Here is a 12467-nt window from a genome sequence, read left to right as displayed (position 1 = left end):
AAGAACAAACATAGTTTATCAATTAATTTGAGCCCAAAACGGCACGCATAAGATGCTAGTTTTGTTAGAAGTGAAATATAACAAGTATAACTTTAGTTGTGATTTGAGGTTTCTCCATTCTTTTCATTTCCACTGCCATCTTTGTAGGTGTGTTTGAGCGAGACTAGAGCTGTCCTGAAGTCCCATAAGCCACTACCTGACCCAGCTAACATCAGGACCAACCTACCACCCCCAAAAAGCCTTCCACATGGACACTTTCCCTCGGCGTCCCTCACGCTGAGACAGCAAGTGAAGCAAAATAACTCATTCTGCCACACAATCGCTTCATCTCACCCTCCGCTTGCTCGGACCGCTTTATTCTTCTCGTTTCTTCCCTCTCTCGCCTCCCCCCCATGCTCACTCGCTTTTTTTCTTCCTTTTAGACCATCGTAACTCTACCAAAACAAGAGCTGGCAGTGTTGAATGGCATAGGCCTTTTCTATTGTGGTGTGTTTTTGTGATGTCTGAGTTGTGTGGAGTCGGCTGGTGCCTTTGTTCATGAGTTCTTTGCAGGTTATGAGGTATGTGGAGAGAAGAGAGGGGTTTTGACATGCTGGTGTGTCTTTAAACGGGTAGTAATGTTTTTAATTATTGAGTGATTTTACTTGAAAATGATGTTCATTTTCAATAGGAGTCGTATTAAAAGTTTAGCATTTTGGAAAATCGTGACGAAAGCGACGTGTAGGCTACTGTACAAAATGTTTTTAATAGTTTTCACAAAATACATTTAGAAAGCTTTTAAATAAAGTGAAATTGAAATATCTGCAAGACAGGGTAGACCTTCCGTTTTCCAAAGCATTGCTCTGACACAAAAACCATTACAAGTGTTCGTGTCTCAGGTACACAACAAAAACGCAGAGTTCAAGAGATGTCAACATGTTTTTAAAACTACAAATGGTTGTCGATCATAAATAAAGGACTGCGTGATTAAGCCGCAGCCATATATAGGCTACGCGAAGCCAGTGTACTAGAATGTAAAACAACTGTTTTCCTTTACAAAATGTATAGCAACACAAGACTAACGATAAAAAAAAAAGAGAAGATTAAGATTGTGTAATAGATGAAATACAAAGGCTTTGGTCTGTTTTTACAATCAACAATGGTTAAAGTCTGATATGTACTTGTAAACAACTGCCAAACACTTACGTTTTTTTTTTTTTTTTAACTCTGTCAAGCATTTTTAATCATAATTATTGGAATTAAATATTTCTAGTCTCACAAAATTATTTGACCGTAGGACACTATAATACAGCTATACCTAATAGACAACTTGTACCTGACCTAAAGAATTATTATTTTTTTTTTCCTTTTTTTAACGATGCATGAAAATCTGTATAAAACATTTATAGATTTTTTTTTCTCGGGGACAGTAAATGTGAGAATAAATGTATGTTCCGCCATAATTCCAGGAGGAAATTTCTAGGGGAATCAAATACGTACAATTGGACGGTAGCAAAATGGATGAATGTTATTTTGATGGCAAAGTCTGCCGTATTATAACTTCCCATTCCTCTTGACGTCACAATTATAAATGATCAAGCACAAACAGCCTCAGAATCAGTCTACCCATCTCCAAACCCTCATATATAATTATAAAGTACTCAGTCATTTACATAATGGCTGTTGTTCCTTTTGTAGATAAAATAGTGTTGTTAATTGAAGTCGTTGTGGGTTGATTTTCCTGTTGGTGTGTTTCTGCTTCACTTCTTTGATATGGGCCTGTATGAAGTCCGATCCGTAATCCTGATATTAGAAAACAGTCACAATATATCGTGCTCCGCCATTTCAAATGGATGCGACACCAACATAGTTTTGGCTGTTGAATTGTCTTTTCATCTTTTCTTATTAATGCCAATGTACAAATACAACAAAAAATGGAGACCGAAAATGTGGATGTAGCGGAGGTTTGTTGTTTTTGTTCCTTTAAAGTCTCTCTAGCGTCTGGTTTTCCTCTTAAAGGTAGTGCCGCAAAGTTTCCAGACCGTGACAAGAGTCCACACGCTTCCTCGTCCTGGTATTTGTTTGTGTGTGTCTGTGTGTTTGTGGAAATACTGCTGCAGAGGTCCAGGTTCTCTCTTAGTCTCTGTGTGGAAAGGTCAAAGGGCGAAGTAACTCTTTTCTTTACTGTAATCTTGACCAGTACTGAGACATGTCTGGCTCAGTTCCGGGAACTTGGACAGGGACAGATACTCCAGGGGAGATGAGTCCTATAAATAGAGACAGAATACAGGTCAAAAACATGTCGGTTTGCAAACTTTAAGCTTTGGTGTTATGTATGAACCTGGATTGAGAAGTTTGTGTTGTCCGTTAAGTGTTATCATATTTTTTTATGCACTTTAACAAACAGGTTTGTGATGTAATGATTCAAGACATATTGAAGTTAAATTTAGACAATGAAAGGGATTTTTTTTTTTTTTTTTTTAAAGTGTTAATGCTTTTTCAACCCTCTTAAAAATAAAGGTTCTTTATTGGCATTGATGGTTCCATGAAAAAACATACAAGATCCATGGAATCTTTCCATTGCAAAAAAGGTTCTTTAAAATGGAAAAAAAAAAAAAAGTTCTTTAGATTTTTTTTAATATTCTTCACAGTAAAAAATATGGTTATTTTAAGAACTGTTCGGTGAAAGGTTCTTTGGAGAACCCAAAAATGTTCTTCTCTTGCATAGCTACAAAAAAAAAAAAAAAAACTTTTGGAACCTTTATTTTTAAGAGATAAGGAACAAAAATGGTAGATAAAATGGGTGAAAACAGAAACACAATTGAATATATACACAAAATCATGCATTTAAAATTAAACAGAATTTTACGGCAATGCATATTTAATGTGAACAGTAAATTGGTAAAAGAGCATATGCATATACCGGTCAAAACGGTTCAAAAGTTTTTTTTTTAATTTAAAAAAAAAATAATTATGTTTTTGAAATAAGCCTCTTATGCTTACCAAGGCTACATTTATTTGACACAGTAAAAACAGTAATATTGCGAGACATTATTACAAATTAAAATAACTCTACTATTTAAAAATATTTAAAAATGTAATTTATTCTTATGATGGTAAAGCTAAATATTCAGCATCATTATTCCAGTCTTCAGTGTCACATGATCCTTCAGAAATCATTCTGATTTGCATTCTGATTTGACATTTTATTATTATCAATGTCAAAAACAGTTGCGTTGCTTTATATTTTTATGGAAACCGTGATGCAATTTTGTCAAAATTCTTTGATGAATAGAAAGCTCAAAATAACAGCATTTATTTGAAATGTAAATCTTTTGTATCATTATAAAGGTTTTTACTGTCACATTTGATCAATTTAATGCATCCTCGCTGTTTGCGAATCAAAAATCGTTCTAACCCCAAACTTTTGAACGGTAGTATAAACGTGCATTTGATCCAGGGCGAGTTGGTTAAGCGCACAATGAACTTATTCTGCCTACCTGTTGAGGTGGTACCAGAAGTTGCCATTGTTTGGCTGTTCATGTGTGCCTGCATATGAGGGGGTGTGTATGTGTCGTAGCTTCGCCCATTCATGGACGGACTGGTGGGCAGCATGCAGGAATAGGAAGATGTCTGGCTTGGCTATAAAAAACAAGAATATATGTATATAAATATTTAGCTTTTTAGTATCTATAATACAGAGGAGTTTGCGTTAAATGATGGAATGGGAGACACTTAAGGAAGCATTATCAAGGGTAGAGGAGGAAACGAGTGTTCGTGACGCTACTCACTTGCATAGACAGGTTGTTAGCCATTGTGAAGCTGGGCATCGGAGGCAAACCTGTGTACATGTTGGTCAGAGCCGTGTCTGATCGGCCTAGCATTGACCCTGTTGTGAAGGACACTGGTAAAAGACAAAAATAATCACACGGTTTACATATGGTTTATACATTTTATCGAGTAAATATTGGATTTTATACTCAAAAACGTCATCTTTTGGTTATGGAATAAACCGATTATAATAGATGGAGTGAATCTACCAAAATGTAAAGCCTCTGCACACCAAGTTGAATGCAGCTAATTGATTGTTCTTTAATAGTACACTCTAAAAAATGCTGGGTTAAATACAACCCAGTGCTGGGTAAAATAGGGACAAACCCATCAATTGGGCTGTTTTGACCCAGCGGTTGGGTTACTACCCAGAAGGTTGGGTTAAACATTTAACCCGACTGCTGGGTCAAAACAGCCCAATTGCTGGGTTTGTCCCTATTTTACCCAGCACTGGGTTGTATTTAACCCAGCATTTTTTAGAGTGTAGTTTGGATACTTTGACTTAATTGTCCTATATCCAACAGATGTTGGATGAAGTTTTGTATACTCATTTGACATACTATTCATTTGGTTACGGAAAAACAGTTTATCATGGTTGAAGTGCTTTTTAAACTGATATTTATATTTTATTTCAACTTCGATTGCCACTTTTTTATAGTTTTGGTTTTAGTTAACAATGACAACGCTGAGGCCCATGTGAATAGTTGACACAAAAGTGTTAAACATTTGCAAACCTATTATTATTCAGACTTATTTCAGAAGGAAATGAATCTAACAAAAGATAAAGCCTCTTCACGCCAAGTTTGAAGCTACTAAGTGACACAAGTAGATAAAATTTGCATCAAAGCTATTTTCATTGTTCTTTAATAAAAGTTTGGATACTTTTAATTAATCGTTCTACATCCGACATCTGTTATATGCAATATTTGTGTAAAAGAGATCTAAAATCTTGTTATACATGTTTGCATTGAAAATTTGGGTAACACTTTATTTTAAGGACCAATTCTCGCTATTAATTAGTTGCTTATTACCATGCATATTACTAGCATATTGGCTGTTTATTAGTACTTATAAAGCACATATTAATGCCTTATTCTGCATGACCGTATCCCTTAATCCACCCCGTACCTAAACTTAACAACTACCTTACTAACTTTTAATAAGAAGCAGATTGGGAGTTTGTTCAGGGAAAACTCTTAGTTAATAGTGAATATGTGTTCCCTATTCTGAAGTGTTACCAAAATGTGGTCTTGGTGTCAAGACTTTATTGCATGCCTTATATGTTTAGGTTGTGGTGTGCCATTTACCAGGAGTGGTGGGTTGTGGGATTGCCTGGTAGACGCTTGTGTTGAAACTGCTGCTGATGGGAATGTGACTGGAGGAGTTGCTGGCTTGTCGTCGCTGGTTCCTCAGCTTCTCTTCCCTCCTCCATTTCGCTCTTCTGTTTGAGAACCATACCTGCAACACAGAGAAGGTCAGCAGATGTAAACAATAGTAACAGTGAACGTGCAGTAGTTGCCATGGTTTCAAATTTGCACTAATGTTCTCACCTGTATTCTAGCTTCTGGAAGGTCGATTTTTGCTGCAAGTCGCTCTCTTGCGAAAACATCTGGATAGTGGGTTCTTTCAAACTCTAAAAACCGATGTGAAAGCGTGTTATTCTGTGTACCTCAGCTGGGTATGAGAGACATTTGCTGTAAATGCTTACACGTGATGCTCACCTTTTTCCAGGGCTTCGATCTGCTCCTGAGTGAACGACGTTCTGTTTCTTTGCAGTTTTCTTTTCAATTGCAGGCGCATTTGAGTCTCATCTGAATCCTCACCGTTTGAACTAATGGAGTTAGTGTTCTCGCCTCCGTTGTCCTGTTGCTGGCAACCATCTGCAAAAAAAAAAGATGAAATCATTGTAGAATCTGTGTAGATCACACAGACCACATTTTGCATAACCTTGGGTCTATTCACACCATGTTGCAGCAGTGTTATTTTATATGATATTATAGTATTTATTCATATTTTGAATTTATTAATATCTTATATTATAGTTTTAATTTTAATTTTAGCTCAAGATTTAGTAAATTATGTTATGTGATTTAGTAACACTTTACAATAAGGTTCCATTAGTTAATGTCAGTTAATGCATTAACTAACAATGAGCAATACATTTGTTACGTGATTGTTAATCTTTGTTAGCATCAGTTAATAGAAATAAAGCTATTCTTTGTTAGTTCATGTTAGATCAATGCCATTAAATAGTATTAACAGATACAACTTTTGATTTTAATAATGTATTAGTAAATGCCGAAATTAACATTAACGAAGAATAATAAATGTATTTGAAGTATTTTTCTTCATTAGTTCATGTTAAATAATATGCAGTTCACTAATGTTAACAAATGGAACCTTATTGTAAAATGTTACCTGTGCTTTTGTCATTATTATTATTATGTTTAATTTTTCTATATAGCTTTATTTTTATTTAAATTTTAGTTACAGCTATTTTAGTACTTCAACTTACACGTATCTATTTCGGTTAGTTGCCAAGGCAATTTCTAAGTAGATTTTCATTCATTTATTTTTATTTTTTGCTTCAATTCATTGGCCAAATAATAATAATAATAGTTTATTTTACTTGCATAACTGAGTTGCATGAATAATTGACAAAAAAGTATAGAACAAACAAAATAAATAAAATATCAGAAAATAGATAAAATATTTTATTTTGTCATTTTATAATAGAATAGAATTAGTATTTGTTGTGAATACGCCTCTAGACTCAGGGCAGGAATTGTCAGCATCATCTGCATAGTTCCGTAACAAAGTACCAAAAGAAACACATTGAATCATCCTCAAGCTCTCTTGGGTGTTTTCATACGCAGCACATATAATGTATAGGGATTTTTAGTGCTATTCACTGTATGGGTGTCCAGGGACCTATTGAGGTGACCACCAAGACTTGAATAGAGAGCTGCTTTTCTCTATGACACAATACCACCAGAAGAATGAGGGGAACCATTAAACTGTGCAGACAGAGATGGGCTGCCAGGCCTTTTTCGTCAGGCTCAAATTCTCCCGAGGGCACAATTGGAAAGGAACAACAAAAAGAGAGGCGTGCAGTGCTCAGCATTGTATAACACAAGGATCTAGTCAACAGAGCTTTCAGTTCAGTATGTTAACCTCTACACACCACTGTCATTAATCAAAGAACCCCAGGCCGGGCCTGTTAAACGCCAGTTAGGATTTATACGTTCAACAGGAGATGACCATTGAAAGACCTTTCCTTGCTTTAGGATGGGTTAGAGAAGTCTCTCCAATCAGAACAAGTCTATTCCAGACTGTTTCACCTGTAGTGACTAGCTGGTTGATATGGAAGCTCGTTTCTGCCACAGAATATAAACATTTCAAAGATAATTGCGACTTTTTCTAATCTCACAACTGCAAGTTATAAAGTCCATTTCTGAGGAAAAATGTCAGCTCACAATTCTGACATTTTCATACAACCGCGAGTTTATATCTCGCAATTCTGACTGTATAACACACAATTGGAAGTTTATATCGCACATTTCTGTCTGTTTATATCTCGCAATTCTGTAAAAAAAAAAGAAAAAGAACTGAAAGATATAAACTTGAAAAGCAAGTTAACCTAAAATGACAAAAATTGCTCACTCTCACGTCATTCCAAACTAGTGTTCTTTTTGTATCATTGAGAAACTATTATTAGTTTTATTAATATTTTGATATATATATGCATATATTGTATATGTGTGTTGTTATTATTAAAAGTAAAGAAAATGTTTTCAGTGGTTTCAGTTTTAGTTAACTATATAAAAACCTGTATGCTGTATGCTGTTATTTTTTAAATACATTTTCTTTAAAAAAAATTTTAATTTTTTTGGTTTGTTGCTCAGTGACAAAAATAAATAAAAAACACATTATAAAAGCACAATAACAATTGTCCATACAGTATGACTAGTGCACTATATTCCAAGTCTTTTGAACCTGTATGAACCTGTCTTTTAAAGTCTCATTTGGAATGACATAAGCGTTAATATTTTAACTTTAGGGGTGAATTATTCCTTTAAGCAACACATTATTGCACAAACATAAAGTAAATGATCATTTGCATTTTTCTTGTTTAATATTAATATTCTCATATAGTGTTTGTGATACTGTGAACATCCACACGCAGGATTCGGATTCATCAACCTGATTAGCAACGAACTATTCATCAGCTAAACTTTTTTTTCATTGTCTCCTCTAACCAAAAGCCTGTGCATGTTCTCTCTCTCCCTCAAAAAAAAGCAACCTCTAATGAGCAATTACTGTCTGTTTATATCTCGCAATTCTGTAAAAAAAAAAGAAAAAGAACTGAAAGATATAAACTTGAAAAGCAAGTTAACCTAAAATGACAAAAATTGCTCACTCTCACGTCATTCCAAACTAGTGTTCTTTTTGTATCATTGAGAAACTATTGACAGAGCTGTGCCTGTCACAAATTCTTGCATGTGACAGAAACATCTTTTGTCCCGGGACGCACAGTGCTTTTCTCTCATTCCCCATGGGGTGCAAATGATGTGGAGGGCAGTGGCAGGGGGAGGGGGCAGGTGGTAGCGCATGGACACCTCCGCCGAAAACTCTGTTCCTAGTTACACAAATCCAAGAGCCAGACAGGAGCCGTATTGAAATGAGCGATTAATTAGCACTAACTACTCAATTAATGAGTGGCCTTTTCCCATCTAAGTTTGCTAATGGCACGCTATTCTACATTCTGTATAATAATCTAATGTGTCTCCAGATGGATTGAGATATAGACCTAATCACTGCAAGAGATTTTTTTAATATATTTTCAAACACTTTTTCAAAACAAATAAAATAATTCTGTGAATTTATAATAAAATACAGTAACACTTTACAACAAGGTCCCATTAGTTAATATTGGTTAATGCATTAACTAACAATGAGCAATACATTTCTTACAGTATGTATTCATCTTTGTTAATGTTATTCAATAAAAATGTAACTGTTCATTGTTAGTTGCTGTTAGCTCAGGTCCATTGCATAAAATTAACAAATATAACTTTTGACTTCAATAATGTATGAGTAAATGTTGAAATTAACAATAAATAAGATTAATAAATGCTTTAGAAGTATTTTTCATTGTTAGATCATGTTAACTTTTGTAGTTAACTATTGTAGTTATATAACAAATGAAACATTATTGTAAAGTGTTCCTTAAAATACCATAGTATTTATGCTAAATTAATAATAATGTATATATGTACATTATTGTATACTTTATATGGATATACTGTATAGTTTACTTTATTAATTAAAAATAGTATAATATATAGATTGTACTTTATTATATTGAATATTGTCATATCAATTTGGTATAATTATAGTACAATATGGTGTAATAAAATAATACAAATAATGATGACTATGATTATTATTGATGATGTTGTTAATTTCTATTTTAAAACAAAGAATATTTTTTAAAAATCATTCATATTAATTATTATGATTGAATTTTTTTGCTGCATTTGTTTTGTTGTTGCTGTGCCTTTTTGTTGTTATTATGGTTATTAATATTATCATTAATAATCATTTTATTATTAAAATATTACAAATATGAAAAAAAAAACATTTATTTATTTATGCAGTTGTTTTGTTGTTGCTGTGCCTTTTTGTTGTCTATATGTTGTTATTATTATGGTTATTAATATTATGATAATAATTTTATTATTAAAATATTTCAAATATGAAAACCACAACATTTATTTATTTGTTTGTTTATTTATTTATTTACACAGTTGTTTTGTTGTTGCTGTTCCTTTTTGTAGTTTATATGATATTGTTATTCCAATTTCTGCTGCTGACAGTGATGCTCTTACTGCTTTTAGACTGTCTCACCTTGATTTGGTTGTCCTGGCACAGACGTACCAGGGTACCATCCCGGGCGTGTCCCCCACGTGCCGGTCTGTCCGTTGAGCATTCTCAGCTTGTCGTACATGCCATCTGCACCCATCTGTTGCTTTTCGCTAGCCAGGTTGCGTAGGACTCGATTTATCGACGACACCTGAAAGGTATAAAGCAGGCCGTCAGTCAAGTGCTGTGTGTTCCAGCCTTAAAATGGCATATTGTTTTATTATAGCTCCCTCCATGAATGCTATTTGTATTTATGAACAGTAAATTCTTACAATGCAAAAAAATGATTCTATTTTGTCAATGAAAATGTTTTTATTGACCTAAGAATTGCACAATTAAATGATGCAAATTAAGCATTATTTGCACTTACGCTCGGTATGTTATCGTTGGTGCACGCCCCGTCAGACAGCAGCCTGTCCCGAATTTCCCAGGCAAAGATCGAGGGACACTCCCTCTTGTACTGTGCTATTTTGCTGACCACTTCAGGCGTCGCTACCCTCGGTTTGCTGCCTCCGATGGCTCGCGGTCGGATGGAGCCGGTCTCATAATATCTCCCCAAAATCTTGCTCACACACCCATTGGACACCTGAATGGACAGCAATATACACAATTCACATACATTATTTAAGACTAAAGTGAAATAATGTAATGTACTGCAAACAGTTATACGCTTACGTTCTTATTGTCCAGTTGGACTTTTGCATCATGAATATGGGATAGTAAAAAAAATACAAATAATTAATATTTGTATGATAAATACTGATGCTGTTATTGTTGTTGTTGTTATCAAAACTATTTAGAATATTAAAATGTATATTAATAATCATTAATTTATTTATTTATTCTTAATTAATTATTTTTTTTATTTGTTGTTTATTTTTTGCCGTTTTTATTTATTATTTATTTATTTATTTTTGATGCACTTGCTTTGTTGTTGCTGTTCCTTTTTGTTGTTTATGTGTTATTGTTATTCCAACTCAGCTGCTGACAGTGATGCTCTTATTGCTTTTAGACTGTCTCACCTTGATTTGGTTGTCCTGGCACGGACATACCAGGGTACCATCCCGGGCGAGTCCCCCATGTGCCGGTCTGCCCGTTGAGCATTCTCAGCTTGTCGTACATGCCATCTGCACCCATCTGTTGCTTTTCGCTAGCCAGGTTGCGTAGGACTCGATTTATCGACGACACCTGAAAGGTATAAAGCAGGCCGTCAGTCAAGTGCTGTGTGTTCCAGCCTTAAAATGGCATATTGTTTTATTATAGCTCCCTCCATGAATGCTATTTGTATTTATGAACAGTAAATTCTTACAATGCAAAAAAATGATTCTATTTTGTCAATGAAAATGTTTTTATTGACCTAAGAATTGCACAATTAAATGATGCAAATTAAGCATTATTTGCACTTACGCTCGGTATGTTATCGTTGGTGCACGCCCCGTCAGACAGCAGCCTGTCCCGAATTTCCCAGGCAAAGATCGAGGGACACTCCCTCTTGTACTGTGCTATTTTGCTGACCACTTCAGGCGTCGCTACCCTCGGTTTGCTGCCTCCGATGGCTCGTGGTCGGATGGAGCCGGTCTCATAATATCTCCCCAAAATCTTGCTCACACACCCATTGGACACCTGAATGGACAGCAATATACACAATTCACATACATTATTTAAAACTAAATTGAAATAATGTAATGTACTTCAAACGGTTATACGCTTACGTTCTTATTGTCCAGTTGGACTTTTGCATCATCATGGGTCTATGAACACAGAAAATATGCCTTAAAATTGCTAGGATGATTTCATTGCGATGGGGGTCACACTTTACGTTAGTGCTTGTTTGTTTACTGCGCAATACAAATGCATAGCACGTGCTTAATATTTGAATACATTATGTATTGTTGTGATCAATTTTATTTACCTGTACTATTTGATTGTATGTGACCATGATTTGACTTGTAACTAAGTATAATTATTCCACTAGGACATATAAAGCTTGTGGATGTACAAATGGGCTTCACGGTCACCTGCAGAATCCTGGAGATGTCGCAGGGTCGCGCTCCGCTGTGAGCGAGTTCGACGATCTTCTGTCTGGTGGACTCCGGTAACGGTCTGCCGTTCACAAACACCCCGCCGAGCTGGTTGACGCCACTGTGACCTGTGGCACATGGAGACATAACAAATTGGCTCGTCTTTCCCCTCGAAAACATTCCCTCAATAGGTGTCCCATTGTCCAGAATAAAGCACCACTTCTTGGAGCTTTTCTTTGATCAGTGTTACTGACGAACCGAGTCTTTTGTTGGATTTTTTCATCACAATGTCCATGTAACATAATATACTATGTCAGTGTAATCAATAACTACAAAATAATTGCACATTAAATACATTACACAAATAAGCGTAACCAACAAAGGAAGCTTGCATTTTTTTAATGAATAATAAAGAGCCTCTAAATTAAAAAATATCTTAAATATACAATGGAAAAAAGTTCAAATGTGTGATTCAGTCAAGGGATATATTTTGTGTGACCAACAAATGAAACTTTGTCATTATTTTTCAAATAAATAAACTTTATCTGGCCATCGTTAATAATCCAAGCCAAGTTTTGCATTTGTTAAACTGACAGTTTTGAATGCTGTTACACAAGTCGTTATGCCCTGTAAATCAACATTTGAATGTAATGCACTTGGCTTGAATCAATCGATGCACACAATCGGCTGATGAAATGACCTGAGTCTGAA

General features: G+C 34.9%; 1 protein-coding gene across 1 annotated transcript; it reads right to left on the bottom strand.

Moving 5' to 3' along the window:
- Positions 1-734: 734 nt before the first annotated feature.
- On the bottom strand, positions 735-11903 carry LOC107662332 (paired box protein Pax-6-like). The gene is made up of 10 exons (XM_016452316.1): positions 11754-11903; positions 11448-11486; positions 11143-11358; positions 10758-10923; positions 5532-5690; positions 5361-5443; positions 5118-5268; positions 3771-3883; positions 3480-3621; positions 735-2246 (listed from the first exon to the last, which is right to left on the bottom strand). The coding sequence occupies exons 1-10, from the start codon at positions 11901-11903 to the stop codon at positions 2161-2163; spliced, it is 1305 nt and encodes a 434-aa protein (XP_016307802.1). The 3' UTR covers positions 735-2160.
- Between the last annotated feature and the right edge of the window lie 564 nt (positions 11904-12467).

Source organism: Sinocyclocheilus anshuiensis, unplaced genomic scaffold (assembly GCF_001515605.1).
Source record: "Sinocyclocheilus anshuiensis isolate Anshui unplaced genomic scaffold, SAMN03320099.WGS_v1.1 scaffold579, whole genome shotgun sequence".
NCBI lineage: Eukaryota > Metazoa > Chordata > Actinopteri > Cypriniformes > Cyprinidae > Sinocyclocheilus > Sinocyclocheilus anshuiensis.
Note: the sequence above shows the minus strand (reverse complement) of the source record. Positions and strands in the feature narration are given on the sequence as shown.